Source organism: Callospermophilus lateralis, chromosome 13 (genome assembly GCF_048772815.1).
Source record: "Callospermophilus lateralis isolate mCalLat2 chromosome 13, mCalLat2.hap1, whole genome shotgun sequence".
Lineage (NCBI taxonomy): Eukaryota > Metazoa > Chordata > Mammalia > Rodentia > Sciuridae > Callospermophilus > Callospermophilus lateralis.
Window position 1 is genome coordinate 88,076,330 of NC_135317.1, and position 26,426 is coordinate 88,102,755.

General features: G+C 31.9%; 1 protein-coding gene across 2 annotated transcripts; it reads right to left on the reverse strand.

Annotated features, from left to right (window-relative positions):
* Positions 1 to 3,006: 3,006 nt before the first annotated feature.
* Rgs18 (regulator of G protein signaling 18) lies at positions 3,007 to 25,078 on the reverse strand. 2 transcript variants are annotated; one of them, XM_076831764.1, is made up of 5 exons: positions 24,777 to 25,078; positions 24,228 to 24,329; positions 23,119 to 23,180; positions 6,175 to 6,341; positions 3,007 to 4,352 (listed from the first exon to the last, which is right to left on the reverse strand). In XM_076831764.1, exons 1-5 carry the CDS (start codon positions 24,896 to 24,898, stop codon positions 4,095 to 4,097), a joined length of 711 nt encoding a protein of 236 aa, XP_076687879.1. In that variant the 5' UTR covers positions 24,899 to 25,078; the 3' UTR covers positions 3,007 to 4,094. The 2 variants fall into 2 exon arrangements, with proteins under 2 accessions (XP_076687879.1, XP_076687880.1); XM_076831765.1 differs by lacking the exon at positions 24,228 to 24,329.
* Positions 25,079 to 26,426: the final 1,348 nt, after the last annotated feature.

Genomic DNA, 26,426 nt, shown 5'->3' on the forward strand with positions numbered 1-26,426 from the left:
TTGTGACATTTTTTTGATAGGTCAGAATTTAACAGCGATTCAGTCTTTATTTTCCCCCACAATTATTGCTTATTTGTTACATTTAAGAAATCAGAGACGAAGCTATAAGTGGACTATCTAAAAATTAGTATGTTTTTTGTAAGTTTTTGATATTTAAAATATTTCCTTTTAAAAGTTTCATTTATGCTGCAGAAAATTTAATTAGTTAAACACCATATAAGCATGTGTATTTACTGTGAAATGATTTTATCCTTTAAAATCAGAGCTTGTAAAGAGTTTTATATTTTTCACATGAAATATTTTACTACTAATGCTGCTACTTTTTTTCAGCTTTTTTATAAACATTTTAAGTTTTTTTCTAAAAAATTATGAGTTTTATAAGGCACAACCAATAAAATGAAATGAACCAAACCAAATCAAACCAAACAATAAACAAAATTTAAGTAAAATGCATTGATTGATACATGTGCATATGCTTTGAATTCTGTTTTGTTTTATTATGGAAGGTGCCCAAAGATTTTGCAACTTAGTGAGTCTCTTGTGTATGTCTTTCTCAAACAAGTAAAATTAGCTACCTAATTCCTAGCAAGGAAAGGTGAGTGATGGTCCATGTGATCAGTCATAGGTGGATTTGATCTCTGAGTAAAGATGAAGGATGATTGGTTCAAAGCATGGCTTTCATATGGCTGTGTAGTCTGGAGTTCAAACTATCAAAAACTCTAGTCTTTCTGGAAAAAGAAAAGTTTCTTTCTCTTTCACTTTTTCTCTATCACTCCTGTTAGATTCACTTCTGAGCATCCAGTGATGATCAGTACCAAATAAAATTTTTCATTAAATATTTGTCCATTCATTAAATATGTTCAGAAAATTTATTTTAACATATTACCTTTTATTTTTATGGTTCAGTTAACATAGTTGAATAATCTTGTGGAATAAATTTGTGTGGTTATATATTTTTTCTTAAGATAGATAATAATTACAAAGTCAGGACACTAAATATAAGACCAGTTAATATAGCACAATGAAAATAAAATTGATATGTTTAAACTTACTTAGCAGCATAGCCAAGTGTGAGCATTTTGGAGATATATATCTTCAATAAGATTTGTTCTTTTTTCTCCTAAGGAAGGACTGCTTTGTAAAAATTAAATAGTTAAGATTTTTCTTTGTGAATTTAGAAAAATATTTGAACTTTTAAAATGTTTTTGTAGTTTTTCATTTAGTTAAAATATCATGATTTACTTTTCTATGCACTGCAAAATTAAAAAAGTTTTTGTAAAAGTAATAGTTATCCTCATACTTTGTTCTAGGAAATCTTATTATTCTCAAAGAACATTTGTTTGATATGTAACCAAGGCAAAAATTATAATTAAAATGTGATACTTAAATACAGGAAATGATTTCCATAATCTCATCCACACACTGAAGTCAATTAATCTATATTTGGCACGTTACAAATATTTCAAAATTTAATCATCATAAGAACATTGTAAAAGTTTTATTCTAATATTAAAAATGAATTTTGAAGTGTAGAATATTTAAGTAACTTTCCCAACATATATTTGATAAGTAAGCAGAGCTAGAATTAAATTTAGTGAGTCTCTTGTGTATGTCTTTTGCCTCATGTTAAAGCCTTTACTCTGGCCGTGCAATGCACTACCATCCTCATAATGCTTCATTTTTTAGTTTTTTAGTATTTAGTGTAAAAGTCACTTATTGTGCTTCTGTTATGTACAACACTTGGTAATCTGGTAGGCAAAACTTGAAATCCACAAGCAAGGTAGTAGAATGATCTAATTCAATCCACCTCTGTCTTCTAATGTCTTTAAAGACATTGTGTTAAATTGATTTGACTGCAAAAAGAAAAAAAGAAAAAGAAAAAAATCAAGTTTTTTTTCTTTTATGTATTTGTAAGTTTTCTATAAAAGTGTTCCTTATTCTTAGAGCAGCACCCATTCCAATTTTTATTCTGCAGTTTTCCTTCATCAGTCATAGTTTTTTACTCTTTTTTCTGCTTGTGCACCAATCAGAAGGTTCTTTGGAGAATATTCATTACAATACTGTGAATTCATTACAATACTGTGAAAAATCAGTGAATGTGGGGACCATACAGAGCACAAGGAATAAGAAAATTTGAGTCCTTCTATAAAAAGTTGTAGAGAGCAATATGAATTTCTGAGGATCAGACATCCAGTTAAGAAGTTTAGCCTTGAGCTTCTAGAGTCTCAGTTTATACATCTTCACTGTTCTTTCAGCCAGAGCTCAGTGCTATCTGTATGTTTGGCTTTTTTCACTAGTTCCATTATTGACTCTTTTTTTTTTCCTGTATTTGTTCATGTTATTCCCTTCAGAGAACAAAGCTCTTTGAAGTCAGGCATTAACTGTATCAAGAAGTTCTGGTACATTTTTGAAGCATCTCATTGAATATTTCATAATTCAATCAAGAAATTGGACAATTTTGAAATAGAATACAAATGGAAAAGGTAATAACAAATGTTCATGATTCCAGGACAAAGCTATTAAAATCAATCCATGATTTTCATGATAAAATCAGAAAGCTTATATGAAATCTTAATTCAGTAATGAAACAATCAAATTTCATGAAAAGAGACTGCCACAAAAAATGAAAATACAAATCAGCCAAAGAAAAATTTAAAAATATTTTCCTAGATGATGCTTGCAATGTATGATTCTTTGTTTTTATATTGAGAACAGTATAAATAACTGAGTTAACATTAGAGTTAACATTAGTGACACACTATCTCAATATTTTCCATATTAATATCATCCTAAAATAAAAAGATGTTATTTCTTATTTGATAACAGGAAAGATGATCAATAATTAGCTAGAACTTTTACTGGCTAAATAAAAAATAAACTGTGTGAAGAAATTGAAAATGTTTATTATTTTGGATAGCCAAAAGTTTTTATATTTTACACTTCAATTAAAATGATAACATTTGCCAAAGCCAAATGTATATCTTTAAATACAGACATTTATGGACCATGTAAATCACATTTAAAATTAAATATTTCTGTAATATATGTATACTTATTAGATAATATTATTTGAATAATATAGTATTAAATGAAAATTATAATAAGAATGTTATTAAAGGGAGAACATGCTTTGAAGATGAGCGAGGGTGACAGATGCCTGAGTCTTAAACTCATTGTTTCTTCGCCTCTTCTAATTTCTTATTTCAACCCAACTCCAAAAGTCTGAACCTGAAACCTATTTACTCCTAGGAAAATTATCCTCTGCTCATCATTCAAACCATTGATTGCCTCCTGTTTCAATAGCAAATTCATCTATCAGACAAGGATATAGTCTTCTCAGTCCCAATCTGGACATATGCAACATATGATTATTTTTTAATTTCTTTATCCATTTTTTCCCCATAATCTGAATATCTTTCTGTGACCAGAAAAAAAAAAATGCACTGTCTAACTGGAAGAGTCTAGGCTCACTTAGGAATGAACCCAACTCTGGATCTCATTCTCACTTATCAACCTAGCTTATATGTAACCTGGAAGTTCTCTGCATATCAACATGTCTTCACAGAAGTCCCTATTGCAGGCTTAATACTAGAAGTAATCTATGGTTTTTCTTGAGCTTCCCGTCCTCTCACAATACAAGAACTAGATTACTTCATTCTCTATTACTAAGAGAAAGAGAATATTCATTATTATGGAAAAATGGTCTCCAAATATATAGATATGTAAGTACTATGTTATATACATCTTGAAAAAAATCTAAACTAGATATTTGGTGAAACTCTTGATAATTTTGTTAAACCTTAGCCTTTACTTAACTTTACAGTCTTGTAAAACATTGCTCCTATGTCTTTGTTCCCTTTTAATTAAAAAGAAAAAATTTCTGGTTATGAATGGAGTGATATAAAATGGAAGGTTTTACAGAATATATTGAAAGATACATCATACATTTTTAAATATAAAAGCTTTGATTTATATTTTTAAAATTCTTTCATGTGGTACATTTTAAAAGATAGAATAATTTCTTAATGTAATCATATTATATCTTAGAAGCTGAGATACAAATTTACCATCAAAATGAGATCAATCAATTTTCCTTATAGCCAAATGGCAACATCTGATTTCACATCCTGGAATTCATTATAGGTAAATGAGCGTGATCGTCTCCTAAGATTTGTTGGTCTCCGAGGTCTTCCTTCTATCAATTCTAAATAGATGTCAGATTTCAGAAAACGCGTGTAGCTGTCTTGTTCCATGAGTTGATATACTCTGCTTTGTGCAGCATCAAAACTGTGGAGGGTAGGTTGGGTGATGCTCTTAGTAATGACTTCTTTGGTGTGAAAATCAAGGTTAACCTGGACAAGCAGGAAAAAAAGTTCAATTACAGTCACTTTACTTAAGCAAACACCTAGATTGATGCAAAGTTAGAGCAGGCCTAGCAAGATTGGACGCATGCGTGGTTTTCCTCAGGGGGCATAGGGTCATTTATTCTGGCCTGGAATTCCATTTGGCTCTTCTGTCTATGCTCCTCACCCTTCTCATTTTCTAATTTAGAAAAATGCAATATTGCAATGGATGTAGCATACACAGTGTGGGGTGAACTCACTGACTTTCAAAGTAGGGAACTAAACTACATAGACAACATTGAATGATGGAAAACAGGGAGGTTGGGGAATATCTAGGATTTTAATGAGACTTCTGTTGATCCCATTGCTTATTTTGTTAGTTATGACATTTCCTACAAACAAACGTATGGTATGCTGAAGTATAGATGTTTCTTAAAGACAAAAGTCCTTTAAGGCCTTTTATTATAGTACCATGATATACCTGGTCTGGTGGTGGTGGGTTTTCAGGTAGGAAACCAGTGTTTTTTCCTCCTGTGTAATAAGATACCATTAGCTACCCTCCTCTCTGCTTTGAGATATGTATAAATTTGGCCTCAGGGAAGACAGAATAATATATTGAAACACAAAAAAAGATTGAAAAATACTAAAACAAGGAAAATAACCATCATTTCTAATGGTGTAACATCCACATAGAAAATGCTACTCCATGGGTAATGTTATGATTTGGCTCTTCTATGGTTCCCAAAAGCCCATATGATAAAGGCTTTTGTCAGCATGTGGTGTCATTGGAAGTGCTGGAACCTCTAAAATGTGAGGCCTAGTTGGAGAAAGTTAGATAAGCAGTTATGCCCTTGAAGTATACACAGGATCCCTGGCCCCTTTTCTTTCTCTTTTTGCTTCCTGCTGCCATAGTTGAGCAGTGTCCTCTGCCATGCATCTCCGCCATGATGTTCTGCCTTGCCACAGAGGAAACAGGGCCAAGCAACCACAGGCAGAAACCTCTGAAGCGATAATTTAAATAGATATTTTTTCCTTTCAGTTGATTTCTCTTAGCTATTTGTCACAGCAACTTCTAGAAAGCTGATTAATTAAGGCAGTATTAATTTACAAACAAAATTTTTAACAGCGACAGACCACCAATTCTACCATCTAAATAAAGAATCACCATTTATTGAATACAATAGAAATTGTAGAGAAATTTATAAATATAAACTCTAATTAATATGATAATATTTGCTAATCTCATAGCCATTTTAGCAATTGTATCACAGTTACCTATTGAGTTTGCAGTCAAAGAAAACCATGTTTTGTTTTCCATTTGATCCATTGCCAAATGTGTTTTACATTATCTATTGGGATATTTTCTTTTAGCTTATTTTGAAACAGAGTTATAATTCTTTGGGGCAAACAAAACTTTATATAGATAGATAACATTAAAATGGTACATGTTATAAACACTTCTTGGATTTTCTTGTTTTGTCACTGTTAGAAATCTTTAGTTTCTATGAGGGGATGCTTGTGTTAAAGTGATTAACATGAATGTGTGAAGAAATCACCAAGTTGCCGTTAATTGTATTCGTTCTTAGTCTAGATGAAAATAACAGAGGAGGGACTTCACTTTACCCTCTCTTCCATGATAATATCTTTAAATGTGTTCTATTTACATACAGGAATCTTTATAGACTATTTATATTAATAACCACTTTTGCTTCAACAAAAATTTTGAACTTTCCAATAAAATGTATGGGGAAACCAATCTGATAAAGGCAGATTCTCTCAAAAAATTTTCAAGCAGCTGTAAAGTTTTCCAGTCATCTTTACTATACTATACCTCTTGGGGAGCATCACTCTGTATAAATTTCTCATATATTGCTTTTGCTTTAAGTGTAATTTGTTGAGGTTCCTTGTTTTTCTTGAAATCTTCACAGGCTATCCAAAATTCGATATTTTCTTCACTGAATTCAGTCTTAAGAAATCTGGTGAAAGCATCCAGTCCATCTACCAAAAATACATATAAATATATATATTATGACGACAAAATGTAAATGTGGGGAATATGTGTTACTTGACATTAAAACAGAAGTACAAACAATAATAGAAATTCTATACCTTCCCTGTAATGCCACACAGCAGCACACATCTGGTGCAATTTACAAGGGATCTTCTATAATTTAACTGCAAAAGTGAAAGCTTCATTCCTGTTGAAATAAGGCTGGTATCATACTTAGATCTAAGTCCTTAGACCTAAGAGTTAGGGGGACCTCTACTGTGCACTCAATTTATGTCTGTTTTTATTTGTGCCTCTCCCAGAGTGTGAGACCAAGAAGCCTTTCACTTGGAGCCCATCTTGCATGGCTCTACACTGTGTTTCTGGTACTCAGGACCTTAGAATTCTCTGTACAGTTTGCTAGGTTTCCAGGATTTGCATGACCCCCTATTCCCAAGACCATCCACAAAAACACACTGACTCATTGTTGAGTCAAAATAGCAGGTGGAAGCATCTACTCAAAAGTGCAGGGAGGCCTCTTTACAGTGGGGAACTAAATTACCCTGGATGGAAACAGAGTTCACCATGCTTAATCTTTACAACTGTGAAAGGGCTCAAGACTGTAAATTCAAGTATAACCCTTCAAATGATTTACAAACTATCTTTCTCTAAGTAAAAGGATAAAATGTATATTTAAGCAGTTTTTGCCTTGATCTCTAACTCTTAAGCATTTAGACCTAGTATGAGGCTTTGTTTTTTTTTTTTTTTCCTTTTTACCTGAGTCCCATAAATATTAGGGGGAGGTTTTAAGTCTTGTGGAAGACTGCTTGGGCTCAAGTTCATATTTAGAAATTCACCATGTGGCCCTGAGTGAATTACTTTTTCTTGTACTTTAGTTTCTCGATATTTACAATTAAGACAACAGCAATAATATCTTCCTGATAGGGCTGTTGAGAGGGTTAATTGTGGTAAAATATGCCAAGGCCTTAGTATACAGACTGGTACATGGTAAGGACTTGATAAGGATTTCAGTGGTGGTGGTGAGGATGGTGATAACATTCTGATGATCAATTATTGAAAGCTCAGTCAGATAAAATCATGTTACATAGATTTAAAATAAAAATGTGGCAGACTTTGGATTCAGCCATAAGAGAGTCTGACTTCAAACTCGTGTTCCTTTAACTATTTTTGAAATTCTATTTTTTTTTTTACCTCTAGGTGTTTTTAAAAGTCTTTTTTTTTCATTTTAAGAAAGTAATAGATTTACATGTACTTATAGGAAATAATAGAGAACTCATGTACCTTTTATCCAGCTTCCACTATTAAGAACTTGCAAAAATATAATCGCAACGAGGATAATGACATTAATTGATAAAATCAAGGTTATTTCATGTTGCTCTTTTTAAGTCATATTACTGTCTCTCCCACCCTCAGCTCCTTTTTAACCCCAGGAAAATATGTATAGACTATTTATATTAATAATCACTTTTACTTCAACAAAATCTTGAACTTTCCAATAGAATGTATGGGGAAACCAATTCAATAAAGACAGATTCTCTCAAAAAATTTTCAAGCAGTTATAAAGGACATCTGTGTTATTTGGAGTTTGTTGTTACTCCTGCTGCTGTTGTTTTTATATATAAAACTGCTATATAAATTTATGTACAGGTTTTTAAGTGTAAACATAAGTCATCATTTCTCTTGGATAAGTTCCAAGAAAGTGAAGTTGGTTGATTATATGGTGGAAGCATTGTAGAAACATTGAGGGAGGAAAAATATGTGTTTTTGTGGACTTCCAATTAAACTTCCTCAGAGGAAAGCATATTTGAGTTGGGTTTAAGTCATTTTTAGCAATCTTCAGACTTATTCTCAGTAGTGTGACTCTCTAATTGTGGCCTATTTCTGTTCCTACTACCACAGGTAAGTTTTTGTACAGGAAAACATCATGAATTCTACTTGGACTTCTAACTTGTTGTTGTACTGACCCCCTTTTTTAAAAATTAATTTTCTGTTGGTGCATCATAATTATACACAACCCTGGGATTCATTGTGATGTGTTCATAAATGCATGTAGCACAATTTGGTTGACTTCATTCCCCAGTACTTTCCTTTTCCTCCCTTTATCCCTGCCCCTCATCTCCACACTCTACTCCTCTACTTTGACCACTTCTTCTTGAAGTACTCCGCTTTCATGATTCTAGGGTTCTATATGTCCAAGTTCACACTGTTCACTGTTCTGTGCAATTATCTGTATAGGTTTAATTTTGCTACATATCCCATTGAATACAGGCATCTCCTTTTCTCTACTCTTTATCTTCCCCTTCTCTTTGCCATCCTCCTGTCTTTGGGCATTTTTTTCCTTTACTCACTACTATACTTTAAACATATTGTCGACACCTGCAGGCTAAATGAGGTATTACAAACAATTTTGGAAAATAGTTTTTCTGAGTTAAATTTTGATATCTTTAAAAGATCTCTCATTACAAGAAATCATCAAAAGAAACATCTCTTCATCTCAAAATTCCTCTAGCTACTGAAACATCTTTTCTCCTTATAAATATAAAGTCTTCTATTAGTTTTCTATGCTTGGTGTCTTAATCTTCTCGGCCTCATTTAATCTTAATCTTCCCAACACATTGAAATGTGGTTCTTATTCAACACTCTACTTAAATTATTTTTTGCCAAATTTCCTCAACATTATATTCATTAAACATTTTTTTTTCCAGTCCATATGCTATTTCTTCTCTCTGAAACAGCATCTGTGGTAGAGATTAATCTGAAATTCTCTTCTATGGCTCCTACACTCCTGAGTTTTGTCTTACACCTCTGTCTGTTATTTGTCTGAATCCTTCTCAGTTTATCCTTCTTCATCATTTCCGTAAATTCATTTTTTCTGGTAAATCACTTTAACACTCAAATATAATCAACATACTGGTAGTGTTCAGAACCCACTTCCAATCTCTTTCCTGAACTACAAGCTTATCTGTACTAAGCATCTCCACTAAATTTCACACAAAAATAGTCATGTGATAGCTGAATTCACCATCTTCCCTCAGAACTTTTTCTCCACATTTTTCCCATTCAATGACACCATCCACTCAAGAATTTAAACCAGATAGAAACCTGGCACTCATCATCATCAAGGTTAACAATTTTTTTTCTCATATCAAACCCATTCATAATCAAATTTTGTCAATTTCCCTCTCTTATGTTCTCCATCAGTCTTTTTATTTGTATGATATCTGTAACTACTTCATGCAGACCAGAATCATCTCTCATGTTGATTATTATAAGAACCTCTTGATTGATAACTCTCCCGACCCTCCCAGCTTGTTATTCAGAATCTAGTCAATCATCTCTTTCCATTATACAAATTCCATGATGATTCATCACTGGTTAACATTTTTTAGTAGTGCCCTTCATCTTTTTCTACTTTTTCCCCTACACTCAAAACTCCAGTCACAGAGAAAGACTCAGTTTGATGTGGGTGCCATGTTCCTGCATCTCTTGAGTTTAGCCCCTGCTATGAACTCTTTGTCACTTCCTACTCCAACTTCATCACTCTCTTTGTCAATCTAGTCCACACTGTCCTTTCAGGTTTAAATCAGAGTTTATCTTGTTTGGAAAAATTTCTCCAATCCCTCAAGAATAAGTTGGGTGCCCTTTAATTATGACTTCCTAGTATGCTAGATAACACTTAAAATATCATACTGTATTGCCTATTGTTTCTTCTGCTACATTATGAAATTCATGAGATGAAGACCACAGTTTTATTTTCCACAAAATCCCTAGTCCCCACATGAATAAATTACTCAATAATTGTTTGATAAAAGATGTAAAATATAATTGGATTGATAACATATCATTTAAAATAAAGCTAGTTAAAAAAACAGTTTTATAATATGTTTTCATTTTAAATAAAAATGTTAGAATATAATATTTATAAGAAAAACTTGATGATGAGATCCAGTTATTGTAAGAAAGCAAAAAGAAATGTGAAACTAAAGAATCTTGTTCTATTGTAAGTTTGGAAACATATATGTAATTAAACAATATACCAGTTTATTAAGGAAGTCAACCCTTTATCTGATGTTGCTAAACATTCAATTAATATTCTAATTTTATGCTTAACAAGCAAGATTTTTCTTATGATTTGGCTTCTTCTTTGGGTATATATAGAGAAATGGCTATTAGTGAGAGCTTTATTTCTGAATCTATATTACTAAGTTGTAACCCAGCTCATGAGTTTTGCCAGTATAAACTTTCTACTAAGAGTCAGGTCTTTTTTGTCATACTATTAACATGACACCATAAATTTTGGGAGCCTTCAAAGTTTGATGTCAGTCCATGTGGCTTCAGACAGGCTGGCAAAGTTTTCTGGAGGGACAGAGCTTCCCCCTGGATATCACTGTGGGTTATTCAAGCATTTCTTTACTGCTATAATGTGTTCTTCACTTAGGTCAACTAGCTTATAAATAAGTTTTCATCTTGATCTCTCCACTGAACCATTCATTCATGTATTGAAAACCAAATTTATTGCACACTGTATTTCGGACACTGTTCTAGAGAACAGCAATTTTAAAGGCTGATAAATGCTTTGATGTTTGATCTATAGAGTGTTATCTTAAATAGAAGAAAATATTACATTAAACTATACAGGAAGACCATTACAGGGTAACAAAAACAAGACTTTCCCCTTGATGATAAATAGCTATTAAACTAGGCCAAAATAAATAGTAAGATGTTAGATGCAACCGCCGTCTACATCAATGATGACATTACATTTAAATGGACTCATGTCAATTGCAAGTCAGAGATTAAAAGACTAAGTTGAAAACTAAAACCAGACTGTATATTGGCTACAAGAAACATTAAATATAAATCAGGAAGATGAAGAAAAGGGATTTAAAAAATACACAATTCAGAGATTAAGCATAAGAATACAAAATCTGAATAAAAAAAATCTTATATGGTCGGTCTTAGAAGGTAACTGTTAAATAAATACTATTCCCATTCATAATTATAAAATGGTCAGTCATTACTAGCATATAAAAATTCTTAATATGAACTCAATTCAGAGCTTCAAAATATATAAAGAAAACTGATAGTTATTAAAGAAATAGAAAAAATACAATTATAGGTATAGATTTTAGTTTTGCACCCTAATTCATTGGTAGAACACATCTATAGAATATGAATTACACTATAAAAAAATTAAAAGTATTAATTGACAGTTGACAATTATAAAACACTCTAACAAACGCATCTTTTCATGTGCACAGAAGATTATCCAAGATACTCTACGTTCTAGAATGTAAAATGAGTTTAAATAAATTGAATTTCAAAAGTTTGATGTCTTCAAGACTTTTCCCTCCTAGGGGGTTTGAATTAAAAATTGACACTAGAAATACAGCAAAAAGAGTCCCTCAATACTTGGTAATCAAACAACATACTTATAAATAATTCACAGATTAAGAAGTCCTGAGGGAAATTAGAAAATATTTACAATTGAATTAGAGTGGAAGTACAACATAAAAGTTTGTCAGATGCAACTTAATCAGTAATTAGAGTGAAATCATGTACGAGTAAAAGAAACTGGGTATCAAAATCAAGATCCAAGTTTCTACTTTAAGAAGCTTGAAAAACAGCAAATGGATCCCACATTGAGCAGAAAGAAAAATACAATATTAAAAACAAGAACTATTGTCTATAGCATAGAAAGAAAATGAACGATGCCCAAAGTGTTTCTTTGGAAACAATAAGAACCTTGGATAGTCCATATTATACTAGGAAGAAATCATGGATCTTACAGGTATTACAAAGATAGTAAGTGAATATCATGAATGACTTTATGCTAATACATGTAATTTATATGACAGAAGAAAATATCTAAAAAATGATAAAACCTACCCAAAATGACACTGAAAATGTGGAAAATCTGATAGTTTTAACTAAATTATTAAGTAGATTTTATAATCAAATATCCTCCCCTGAAAAAAACTTTGGACCCTGATTAAGTGAATTTTATAAAACTACTGAAAAAAATTCTAATTTTACATATCATATGGAAAACAGAAATATTGATACTTTCATCTCATTTTATGGGGGCAGTATAATTCTTAGACTAAAACCTGACAAATGCATTATACCTATTTCACCCAAAACAAAATTAAAAAATTAAGAGAAAAGAAAAAGAAAGAAAATTACATAGCAATATTTCTCCTGATGATAGATGCAAAGTTTCTGAAAAATATTTTAAAAATAAATCCAACAATTTATAAAAGAGGAAACAAACATTCTGGAATTATAGCTGAAAAAAATTATAAAATGAAGTTCTAGATTTCTGTGCCTGCACTACTCATTGTCACTTCTGTTTCTTACACTTGCTGGTCTCAAGAACCATTCCTCATGATCTGTGATTATTTCTAACATAAAAAGTTCCATACAGATTAAGTAAGAAGAAGGAATCTCTGTTGGTAGCAAGATAGCAATAACTAAGTGTTTTTGCATCTTTAACAGGGATAAAGATTCTGAGAGCTAAGTGCTATCTATGTGTATCACTTCATTTAATTTCAACAGGTCCCTGGCAATATATCCTATATGCACATAGATAGGGGAGGAGACTGAGCTTCAGTTGCTTTAGATCTCATTTCTAAAACAAAACAAAACAAAAAATTAAAGAAGTATGTCTTACTTAGGAAGAGAGTATTTCTTAAAGGCGATAGAAAAATTGCCCTAAAACCCACCATCTTTAGCAACATTGCCTTATCCTGTTTAAGGTACTTTGCAGATGTGACTGTGGTTAAAGACCTTGAAATGAGGAGATTATTCAGGGAGATTCAATCTAATCATGAGTTCTTAAAAGAAGAGGAAGTCAGAAGAGTGGGTCAGAGATATACCACATGAGAAGGAGCTAGCTGGCTATTGCTGACTTTTGAGATACAAGAAGATGGTCAGGAACTAAAGCATGTGGTAAAATCTAGAAGGTGGGGTTGGCCCTAAATTCACAGTTGCAAGAGAATGGAGAACTTGGTCTAAAACTGTAAAGAACTTGATTCTGCCAGTGACCCAAACAAGCACAAAACAGATTGTCCCTTAGGCCCTCCAGAGAGGATGGAAACCTGTTGACATTTCATTCTGACAACACCCATACTGGACTTCTGTGCTACATAAAATGTACGATAATAAATTTTGACTTTATTACTGAGGTTGTGATGAGTTGTTATAGCAGCAACAGAAAACGAAGGTAATTGTCAAATTACGTTTTAAATATTACTTTTGATTACTCTTATACATAGAATTTGTCCTCTTTCTCATAAATAATTGGTTTTCTTTTCATTTTTAATGTTATAAGTGATCTTTAATTTAATTTAATTTAATTTTGTGCGTGTATGGTGCTGAGGTTTGAATCCAGGGCCTAGCACATGCTAGGCAAGTGCTCTATCACTAAGCTACATCCCCACACCCTATAAATGATCTTTTTGAATAATTAAAGTTCTGGGAATTAATGTGTAAGACAGCAGCAGTCAGAAATAGCTATGATACCTAGACACATCACTAAGCATTAGAGTATGGGATGACTGCCCACTACTGCAAGAGAGTGGCCTAGGGCTACCATACTCTCTCTTCCATGAGTTTTCGCTGGGGCAAGGGAGGTTTTGCTATTTCTTTTCCTCAGTAAATTGACCCTAATTGTTAGATGTTAGTAGTCCGATGTTAGTGAAGAGATTATAAAGGACAGATCAGGCTCAGCAATAATTTGAGAAGGCATTTTCTGCATCTATAGTGGTTAGATGCAGGTAAGATATATTCTACTCAAGCACAGCCATTCTATGGTGCTCTTGGCGCTAAGGGGTTGCCGAGTGAGTTGGCAAATCCTGACCACTGAGAAGCAAGAGTGCTCTGCTTATTTCTTGGAGCTCAGTGGGTGTATTATTTTCAAGACTTATTTCTCACCCTGAGCAGTGTGCTTTTCTCACAATAAATAGGGAAATAACAACGGACAACAAAGCATTGTGATACATAGCAGATTTTCTCCAAATACTGAAAAATACATGTTTCACAGTAAAGTAAATGATCTGTCTCTGGTTTTAGCATTTTTAGGCCAAAATAGCTGCCAAAGAGAACAACAGGGAGTCAGATGTGCTGGTTGTTTCTTGGCTTATTAGCACTTAAGCATCCATAGGGATTGTTGTTGTTTAGTGTGTACTCCTTTGATTTTCCTCCCATAATTCCTTTCACCACCTGCATCTCAGTGCCTGAACTTAAAAAAAAAAATTCTTATCATTACTATTGTCTAAGAATATGCTCCTTTAATTTTTGAATACCAAATTCCAATGTCCTCTCAAGACTTCTGGTGAAATTGGCGCATTAGGCTGATGTCTTGAATAGGCTGAATGAGCCTCATTCAGCTATTGATTAACAGCAGCTTGATGATTCCTTCCTTTTCTAATTATGTAACAAAAAAAAAAGTTTTTATTTTCGTTTTTGTTTTTTGTTTTGTTGTTGTTGTTTGATTGTCTAACCTCTGGTTTTACTTCTTCATCTTTGTCTTTTCTATAATGATCCTGGAAGGAAACAAAGGAAACTAAGGCCAAACATGCTTTTCAACCTCTCAGCTGAAATTGAAGTAGAATTTGAAACGTGGGGCACAGTTAAGTCTGTAAAAGCAAAAACAGCACTCTGTACACCAACTGACTTGAACCAATTTCAGGTAGTTAGCTCCAGTCTCTGGCTACGACTAAAAAAAAAAAAAAAAAAAATTCTTCTGAAGAATTTTCTCTTGATGAATATTTAGCTCAGCCCAGTATTTCCTTCCTCTTTTAAATTTCTAAAATGAATATTCTTTTTCCCCCAAATTGATATCCATGTTTTATTGGATTGTATTCTAAAAAAAATCATATTTTCTCAATTTGTATCTAATAACTAATTTCAGAACTGTTTCTTTTTATTTTCTGAAATGTCTTAGTTCTTATTACAGGGTCAGTATCCTGGCATGCTTTGCTTGGCAGTTGCTATAAACTAGTTTCCTATAGAGAATTTCTTGACTCAATATTAGGAAACACTTGGAGACAAGACCACAAGAGATTAGGAGAACATTTTCAGATAACACTAATTAAAAAAAAACCAACAAAGTATTCATATGGAAATGTGCCCTCTGCTGATATTAAAAAGCATGTCACTAGGGGGTTATAGTGTAACATCTAACTGCAACTAGATCTCTTTCAGGTCAGCTCTAGTTTGGAAAAAGGGAAAGTAAATATCTTCTTTGCTTTATGAATAAAGTTGCACTGATCTCAGTATAGGATAAACTTTTAAAATTTCAATTAATTTATCCATATGTCATGTATAAGCATAGATAGAACCGTTTTAAATATTATTTATAAAGTGAGTTGATAAAGAATGGCCATAATTTCAGAAGAATACAACCATTATTTTTTTCTATTAAAAGATTTAAATTATAATAAAATGGTTTGTAATGATATCTAAAAGGAATTGTCCTTATGCCGAACAACTGAAATTGTGATTTACTTAATAAAAATAACTTCCTTTATGCTTTATTTATGAATAATTTTATAAAATTATTTATGAATCACCTAATGTGAACCTGAGGACTGTGAATAATGAATAGCATTATATTAATTAAAATTATGATGCCAAGAAACTCATCATTTGCTGAGTTCTTAGTACATTGCTGTGTGACTTTTAATGGCACAATTCTATTAACTTTTCACATCAACCATATGAAGAAGCACTACTCTACTCATTTTTACAAGTGTTCAGAGACTTAAGTGTTTTAAATATTACAGCTAGTGAAAGATAGCAGAGAGGATTGAACCCAAGTTTATCTTGCTTAAAATGGTAAGGCCTTGCTTGACCTCTAAAGCACCATACAGACAACAAAGCCTCTACTGTTGAGGAATACGGAAAGAAAGGGGCAAGATGAGCACATGTATATGTACTAAGGACTGAGGACAGGTATTTGCAAGGGTGACTTATTCTATTTGGAGCAGGAGAATAAAATCATCTTGCGTAGAATTCAAATAGAAGTCTTCCAGAAAACAACATAAACATTATTTTAAATATAGTCCTTCACTAGTTCACAAAGCTGGAGTGTTGACTCTATACCAACTGCTCCTCTCTGGAATATTATCCAAAAGCCTTTTGTTACCATGGTTAGTTTTGTATTTCATACAGACTTCATACAGTTCAAAATGAAGTCAAAGTGCTCAAATCAAGAAAAAGTGCTGTGTATGCTATGAAAGCTCTTGATGCATTAACCAACATGAATGGATTTTGTTGGCATAATATGAATATAATAGAGAGGAATAAATCCTCATTCAAGAAATGAGTGAATGATGAATGAGAAAGGAGTTCATGTATTTAAAATGTTAAGCAAATTACTTTTTAAAACAGAATATGCAACCTTGTACACATTTATTCTAGCACATTAGTTACTTCCTGTTTCTCTTACTGCGTTAAGTCAGGTCACAATGGAACCATTTCTGACACAGAGGCAGTAACTTACTAAACAGTCCTTCAGAATGCAGCAGTGGGGAATGCAGCTGCCAAGACGGCTTGATAGAACCTGGGATTAGAATTCACACTGGAAGAAGCTGGCTCAATGTGTTCTACAAATATGAAATGCTTGTAATTGCATGCTTCTAAATTGAAACTCTGGCATCTGTTGGAATATTTTTATGATGCCAAGAAACCAACTGAAACAAAAAGTCAAGAAACTCTGAAGTTGAAAATCCAAGAGCAGTATAATATCCTAAGTATGAGGTTGTGTTGTTTCTCCTTTAACCTTTGGCTTCATAGCTCCGAACTGCCATAGAATGTGTGGCTTATGTTGTAATGATGTTTTATTTGTATGACCCATTTGCTATTTAGACTGGATTTTATTAATTTTTATTCTTTAGGTAGATGAAGAAACTGTTTGCTGTGGGTCAGCTTGAGTGAGAAATTTAACTTTGTAGAACACTGGAATCCCTTATCTTAAAGAAAATTGTGAACCAAAAATTGGGAAGATAACCTGAAAAGACGTAAAGTAGAAACTATGAAGAGAAGTACCCATTTCCTTCCTCAAAAGTGAGGCATGCGTTTCCTTACAGGCCTTACTCAAAGCAATAATAAGTTTTTTTTTTTTTTTTTTTTTTTTTTTTGCAGGATAATCAGTTTTTATTTTTAAATCAAGGGAGTATAAGACTTAAATATTCTATTACTATATTTACAAATTATGAATTGTCCTCAGGAATGTACTTAGTGGGTCCACAATTCAAAGTGCCAAAAGTCCAAATAAATAGCCATTAATAAAAACGTTGAACACCATTATTTACAATGACTGGGAAAAAACAGGTGCATAAGGAGTTATATACTAATGCAAAGATTTCTTACTGACAGAGATTCCTCTTTTAGGAAACAACACCCTCTTTCTACTCCTCAATCACCACCATGGGAGATGGCTAGAAATCTGTATCTATACATCAATTGCACTTCCATATTCTAGGCATGAACCTACCAAACCCTGCAAAACTTCTTATAGGGCTTCAAATCAACTAAAATTCAAACTATAACCTGTTGTCTTCACATATGTCTTCTCCTACAATTCTGTTTGTCATTTACAATAGGAAGCATTATCTTCCTACTAATATGGAGATAAAACCCAGAGATGTGGGGCGTATCTTGTTTCTTTTTCTCTTGTACGTTCATCTTTTCACCCTACAATATATGCATGTTAAAAAGAAAGTCAGCAAGTTCATCTATTTTTCTTTCAAAAAGGTCCTCACCTGAGGATAGCTTTTATATTCGTTAGAACTTTGTAGGAAGTTCATAGTAGTCTATCTTTCTATCTATCAAATTTCATTTTCTAACACAGTCTCCTGAAGTTTGACTCCAACTTGATTTTCCAATGTTATTGTTCACTATTCTCTGCTTTAGTATAAATGATCTTCTTGCTTTTCCAGAATACATAAAAATCTCTTATTTTTCATACCCTTCTCACTCTTCCTTTTCTACTTAGGAATGACCTTTTCTTCTGCCTGTTGAGTTCTTGAATACATTGATTTAATTCCACTTAATGGTTTTCTAAAGCCTACAAGATAAATTGAAAATGCTACAGCATTTTAAAAATCATTTTGCCAATTACTCTTAAAGTTGTATTTTATTCAGCAGTATTATGTGCTTTCAAAGATGTTTTACATGGATTCCTAGAAATATGCTTCTACAAATAAACACACATGTATGTATACAATATACATATATAGTATTTTACTTTCATTAATTTCTTTCATATGTTCACAGTGATAATTTTTACTTTTATGAAGTCAATCAATAAGAAAACCAATGAAGACTGAATTTGAAATTAATGATTAAGAATGGCAGAAAAAATCTGATCTGACACTAGTTTTTAATACATTAGTACTTCATCATTAAATAAAATTTAGAAAATACTATATATTTATACATATAGTTTTAAATTATAGATTTTTATGATTCATTTTGCATTTTCATACAAATTTACCAATAAGTAAGGATGTGGAAAGAACTTATCCTAATAGCTATGAGGAAATGAATGAGGAGAAGTTACTCATGGACTTCATTGTGGTAAAACTTATTATATAACATATTTCAGTTCATATTTTTATTTATTTATTTTTATTTGTTTGTTTGTTTTTGTGGTGCTGAATTCAACCCAGGGGCCAGCACATGCCAGGAAAGTGCTCTATCTCTGAATTATATACCCTGTCTTTTGAGTCCATTTTTTAAAGTAAAAAAAATAATTAGTATAGTTTTAGACTTATAGAAAATTATAAAGATAATACAGGATTGCCATATACCCTACAATTTCCCCATTATTAACATCTTACATTGAGTTACAATTAATGGTGGTGCATGAGTTATAATTAATGAATCAATTCTGATATATTAACATTAGCTGAAGTTCATATTGCATTCAGATTTCCTTGGGTTTTCTCTCTCTCTCTCTCTCTCTCTCTCTCTGTGTGTGTGTGTGTGTGTGTGTGTGTGTGTGTGTGAGTGTGTGTGTGTGTGTTTAAATTAAGAATAGATAAACTGTGTGAATGACATTTGAAGAGAATAGTAGCATTTTCAAAATACCTCTATAGATAATACCTAAACTTCTGTGAAATATAACAAAAATCAGTGATTTTTCTGTTTTGGTCTCATGGGTCCTGTCACCCTAAGTTACGCTTCCTTCTTCAAATTATGTTTCTCAATGAAGAATTACTTTGTTTTTAATTCCCCAAATAAATTACACTGTTTAATGCCTCCTGCCTGTATTAGCTCTCTGCTTGGATGGTCTCTTCCTCTCTGTCCAGCTAGTGAATTTTGATGAATCCCCTAAATCCTAGGCTAAGAGGCATCTATTCTGTGGTCCTGTTCCTAAAGCTGCTGATAACCAGTCTATAAGATTTTAATTTCAACTGCTTTTGTCCAACTAGATACTCAAATTTCCATTGTATTTTGTTTGAGGTATAACTTAGTTTCCTGTTTGACTAAGTTTATTACAAGTTCTGTTTCCTGTAGATACGACATATAGATTTTTAGAAATGTACCCATATTAACTGAAGGGATAGAATACAAAATTTAATAGACCAAAGTATTGAAACGTGTATGTACATGTATATGCATATAGAACCTCTCTCTTTTTAAAAAAATGCATATATATTTCTTTCTATGAAGTCAGTAAAAATGAACTAAATTTAACCATTGCTATCAAGATTTAGGTGATTATTTTAAGACTTATAATTTAATATTACAATTAGCATTACAATGAGAAATATTGATTTAGTAAAATAATACTAATAACAATATTTTGTGAATTCCATATAATTATTTAGCACTTTGATCATAACAGATGGTATTAATGTCTAAATTTTTCAGTGCTGTTTTTATTCACATTTTCTCATTTTGGTTTAAATTGGTGATAGTTACAGCTCTTTAATATTTCTATCGGAAGAGAAAAGAGAAAGTGAATGTCAGTGTCAGGTTTAATTTTGACTTCTTGTAAAGAATAATTACAGAATTCCAGGTGAGGATTTTTTTGTAAGACTAATAACCTTGCTGAATCTTTCTTCACTTTGGATAATTAGAATATGCTAGAGTTGTTATATATATAAGAAGTTAAAGTAATAAATCTGGTTTATATACTACTTTCAATTGAAATTTTAACCCTCTAACTTGTGACTATCTAGGTGAGAATATACTGGAAATAGAACAAGCTTTTGAAATGTGTTGATAATTATTATTTTCATTATAGCAGGGATCATTGACATTTATGTAGTGTCTAACATTGATTTCCTATTCATCATCTCATTTAATCCTGACAGAAATCCATTTCTATTGAAACTAAAAACATTATCTCTATTTATAGCTGAGGAAGCTGAAAGAGTGATTAGGGAGCTTAAATAAGATTATATAATCATTCATGTTGCAGAAGAGACCACAAACTCGAATCTCAAAGGAACTCTGAAATACCATTTTCTTACAAACAAGTTCAGTTTTATTATGTGAGCACTTAATATTTCCCAGGTTACATACTGCATTTGGGGTTCACTGATACAAAAAAAAATGTGCCTTTTAATAAATAGTCAAATTAGAAAAAAAAGAATAAAGAAAAATAATTTCACTTTTTTATCTTTTTTCCCTTTCTCTCAGTGTTTGACTACAAAAGAAGATGAAAATAAAACAAAAAAGGTTTTTGGAAGCATGAATTATAAAGGAAAGTTTGATACAGATTGCTATGAGGAATAGATTGGATCTGATAGCAACAGAGTTGGCAAGATAGAGAGGATGGCGCCATTCTTAATAGCCAAGATATGAATCGGTGTAGGTTTCCGTCAAGGGATGAATGGATAAAAAAACTGACTCATGGACAAGGTGGAATATTATGCTTCCATGAAATAGAATGGAATCATTTTATGTGCAGCAATATGGATGGAACTAGATGACATTATGTTAAATAAGTCAGGTACAGAGGCAAGTACTACATAATATTAAAAGCTACATAAATTTATTTTATAGATGTAAAGAATGGAATAGTGGTTACAAGAGACTGGAAAGAGTAAGATAAAGAGATGTTAGTAATAACTAGAAGAAAGAAATATGTAGGTTTCCAACACAAAGCAATGATATTCTGCTTATGCTAATGACCCTAATTTGATCATAACATTGTATACATGTATCAAAATAACACACTGTACTACATAAACATGTAGACTTATTATGTATCAATTTAAAATGGTAAAAAGAAAAGACAGTGAAAATGGAATAGGTTTGCCATATAATTGGCAAGAATTTTAATAGCTAAGCAATTATAAGTTATGATTAAAAGTAAGTAATTAAAGAAAGCTGCTTAAGTTACTCTTCCCCAAAACAGGAATTGATACTAGTTTAAAGTGAAATAAGAAGGAAGGAGTACCATGTTATATTTTTATCAGCACAAACTTCCTTTCTTATCACTGCTCTCCATTCTCAGTGGCTACATCTTCACCAAAATTCACGCCTTGATTTCTCCACCTATATTTTCTTTCTCTGAGCAAATATTACAAGTCAGAGGCACGTATCTGTTTCATCAGAAGAAGGAAAGTTTTCAGGAATAGTGTGCAGAAGTAGAATTCTGATGTTAGTAAATACAGGGGGAAATGAACAGATCACCAGCAGCTAATGAAGAGTTGGACAATTAAGGAGATAAATACAGAAAACGAGAACAAAGCAGGTGTTTCATTAACTGGTTGACTTACATACAAGTACTCTACTCCCAGCTTCCCTGGCAACAGGAACTACTTCTTCTAGTAAATATAGAATGTGAAAACCACAGGGCATTACTCTAAGTACTAGTCAGAGAAGCTGACTAGCAGCACCTTGGGATGGGCTGGGAAAGAGCTGGGAAGTGACTGTGTTTCAGATACAGAATAAAATAAGGAACAGGAAAAATGTGAGGTGCAAACAAATCCTGTGGGTTTGAGGAAGTGTATATATTTGGTAATGATGAAGGGTTGCAGGTTCAGATGACCAGTTTAGTACTGAGAATAATGAACCCCGTGGCTTCCTATTGCCTACTCAATACATATTTTCAGTTTTGCTATTTGAAAGAAATCATGGACTGAATAAATGACAAGTTTGTTTGTCTGCTACCTAATATAAACTGATTCTAGAGTATCAATCAGGCAGGCTCCCTCTAGCCCTGGCTTTACTGTGTTGTTGGAGAGTCAGACAGGGGCTCAGTCTTGTCCTCATCCTCCACCTAATACACAGAGCTCTGTCTTCAATACAGACCTGATTCTCAACTTTTCTACAAAATTCTGCTTTAAAAATAGATAATTAATATGACATGCAGAGAAAAGAATATACAAAATTCTTTTTCAAAGCTATTTTCATTAGTTCCCTGAACATCTGTCAAAAGAACTTCTCTAAGTTTTTGATCATTTAACAATGAAAATAACATAGATAATTTGTTAATCATATATTAAATGAAACTGAAGATCTCCTCCAAAAATCAGAAAAGTAAAAAATTTGAAATTGCTGACAATAAAAAGAAATAATTAACATTTCAATAAGCAATTCTTAATAAAATGAGAAAATTTAAAAAATGCTTTCTAATTAGCTGACTATTCTGTTATTTGGTTACTTTTGCTGATCTGAAAATTAGATTACTGTAAATTACCAATTATATCAATTTTATGATAGCTTGCTTTGTATAATTACATGCATTCTCTATTTAATTTTCCATTAAGGAATAAAGTGTTTGGTGAAGATATCACTAACCTCTATGGGATAGCAGTTTGTCAAATGATTCACCCCATTTCACTGCTTCTTCAGGGGAGACTCTGTTCAAGAGAAACAAAATGTTTTATAATGCAGTGTGCACAAAGTCTGTTTACGAATCTGTTTGAACATATGCTTGTATTACTGCTCTTTTCAGTTATATTTTCACAGGGTTTCCCTTTGATTTTTTTATAATGAAAGTTCCATTTACATTAGACACTTCAAAAACATTCGTCAATTCTCTTCTGGAATTTGCCTATCGAGCAATGGGGTAAAATGACATTACAGATTTTCTCATGGATGTGTGAATTGTTTCATTTTTTTAAGGAAAAATTATTTTGCATTAAGTTGAAAAGTTCATGCGCACACACATGCACACACACAGAAATGAGGTCAACTACCTTTTTTATTTTTAAATTCATAAATAGATTAACTTAAACTAAGAATATCTTTCAAACTATTTTTTTAACTGCAATTTCCTTGAAGCTTTAACCACAATATGCTACAAAACCTTTTTCTTAACAGAGACAGGAAGTTTGACTAATGAACTTTCAGAGGAACAAGAAATAAAAGCCATCTTTAATACAAAAAAATATTTTAGAGATGTTGAAAATATAGACAGTAGAATTTTTTTTTTTTTTTTGCATCTTGATTGTCATATTCAAGTTTGGAAGAATTTGTATTAAACTAGTTAAAAGGCTATTCCACTTTATTTAAATTAAACACATAAAATTATAAAACATCCCTATGTATATACTGCTTGCTGTTATATGAAGAACATTTTTTAAACTGCTGAAAAAGATAAATAGCTCTTTTCTATGATAATATTATATTGTGAAAACATATTAATGATATGTCATCAGTTTATAAAAAGTAAAATATGTCCGTTAAAACTGACAGGCATATAAATTATAAAATAAAATTATTTAATTCAAGTTATAAAAGTGGCTTAATTTTAGAGATATTTCAAATTTCTTGAAACAACTTCTCTATTTTTCCTTATACTACCATGTAATTTCCAATAAAATAGAAATCCTTAATTTCCTTTCTCAAAGCTTTAATTATGGAATAAACATAATCCCCCCTCCCCAGTAATGAAAGTTATTCACCTCAATTCTTTGGACAAAGCCCCAAATCTACTGGAGTGGGTCTCTTCATGTGAGTCAAGTTTCTGCACAAGAAGACTTAGCCTATTTCTTTTTTCCTTGGCTCTGTAAAAAAGGCAGTAGCTTCAGGACAATTTAGATGACAGGCAAAAATCTTCTTCTGACTACCAACAAATCTGGAATTAGTAAATACCCACTCACAGTCCTCCCTCCCCATACATACTCTCAGAAATCCTATTTATTTACTATATTTCTGGAAGAATTAGGATAGCAGATATTAAATGTGTTCCTCTTTTACCTGCATGACAGACACATGTTTGAGATTATATTTCAATACAGATTATTCTAGTTCTTCTTGTGTGGCTAATATTACTACATCTTTTAAATTGAAAACCCTTTAGGTTTAACAGTTGTTTAATCCAAGTAAGAAAATATTTTTCTTTATTTGTGACAGTACAATCAATCCATTTTCAACCAGATATTTTAAAAACAAATGCTAACAAATATTCATTAACCATGATTTTAAAAGTATAACATTGAAAATAATTTTACCTGGTTTTGGCCTCTTTGCTTGCTTCTTCTTTTCCTAGACCACCATGTATTAACTTGAAAAAAGCTTTTTCTTTTGTTTCACACATATTTAATTGAGAAAACAAGACAAATGATGTTTCCATGTTCCCTCTAAAATGAAGAGATGTCTAGTATCTTACCATCCTTCTGTAGTTCACTGGTGAGTACTAGTCTGTAGTTATGCATGGTAGAATACAAAACTGTCTCAACTCTTTCAGCAAGGCTTCCAAAAAAGAAAGAAAAGGGAAACAGACAAAAGAAAAAAAAAAAGTTCAGAGCTGTGTTTCTACCTCTGTAAAAATGTAGAACTGAGAAACTGAAGTATAATTCTGTCCTGAGCTGTTGAGGGAAATGATACCACACATTTGCAAAATGACGCTGGACTCCAAGATAAAGACGGTATTACCACAGAGTAACTTCTCTTTTGAGTTTGTGCAACCAGAATGATGCTTTAATAGACACAAATGGAGCTGTCATTTCCCACAGGAACTTTCTAAAGAGTTCTTTAATATATATTAAAAGTATTGTGGAAACTGTAGGAAACATTTGAAGCTATTTCCCCTCATCTTAAAAATGTAATTTTATTTATGTTTATTATATTGAGTTAATTAAATTACACTTAATTCACATAGTCTATGTAGTGTTAATTTTATTTGCTTAACATATTGCATCCAAATAAGACTGTGGATTCAAACTTTATGGTTGAAAGGGAGAACAGAAAGCACTTACTTCAATAATTTTTAAACACAGGTCCACAGAATAATTTCAGATGTGTTTGAATTTTCACCACTAACTGATGGAATGGGAAACATATGGATTTTTTCCTTAAAACTCTTAATCTTTGTAATATAAAGGATTTTATATTAAAATATAAAATTCATTGTAGTTAAAATATTCTTTTTAATGAAAAAGTATAACTGAAAATGACAGTTTGTGTTGGTATATTTATAACCCTTATTCAAAAATAAATGTTGTCAACAGCAAATTAGTTGAGTTCCCCTTCATTGTTGCATGAAATTTAAAGATCGAAAGATACTGATATAATTCATGATAAGAAAAAAAGAAACCAAAGATCACAGACTTTAAGTGACTCATTCCTGCAAAGTCCCAAAGAAAGGTCAGTGAAAGATCTGGAATTATCAAGCCTTTGATCACCAATAGCATGTGCTTTAGTTTTTCCAAGAGCTTTTGATCTTTAATGGTTAAAACTTTAATTAGATCAAAAAAAATCACATATTGCATAATGTTTAGCAGTTAGCTCACTATAATAAAAAGGTACCAAGTTCTTTAAAAAAAAAGTTTAAAAAATCAACTTACATAAATGAAAAATACAAAATTTTATTTTTAATCTTTTTGAATTATTGATTTATCAAGACAATTGTTATTAGCTATAATAACTAGGTGTTCAAAAACATTTACTGATTTGAAAATATAAAGTACTTATTACAGAGTCATACATACAGCCTCATGGTTCACTGACTTACTTTGAACATATTTTAAAATTCTTCACCTTGATTTAAAATTGGCTGTTAAAAATATTACATATGATGGCATTTTATGGCAAATTAGTAGAACTGTATGTTGAAAAGGCATATTCCATTTCCACCCTGACATATTCGTGTATTGATTAGC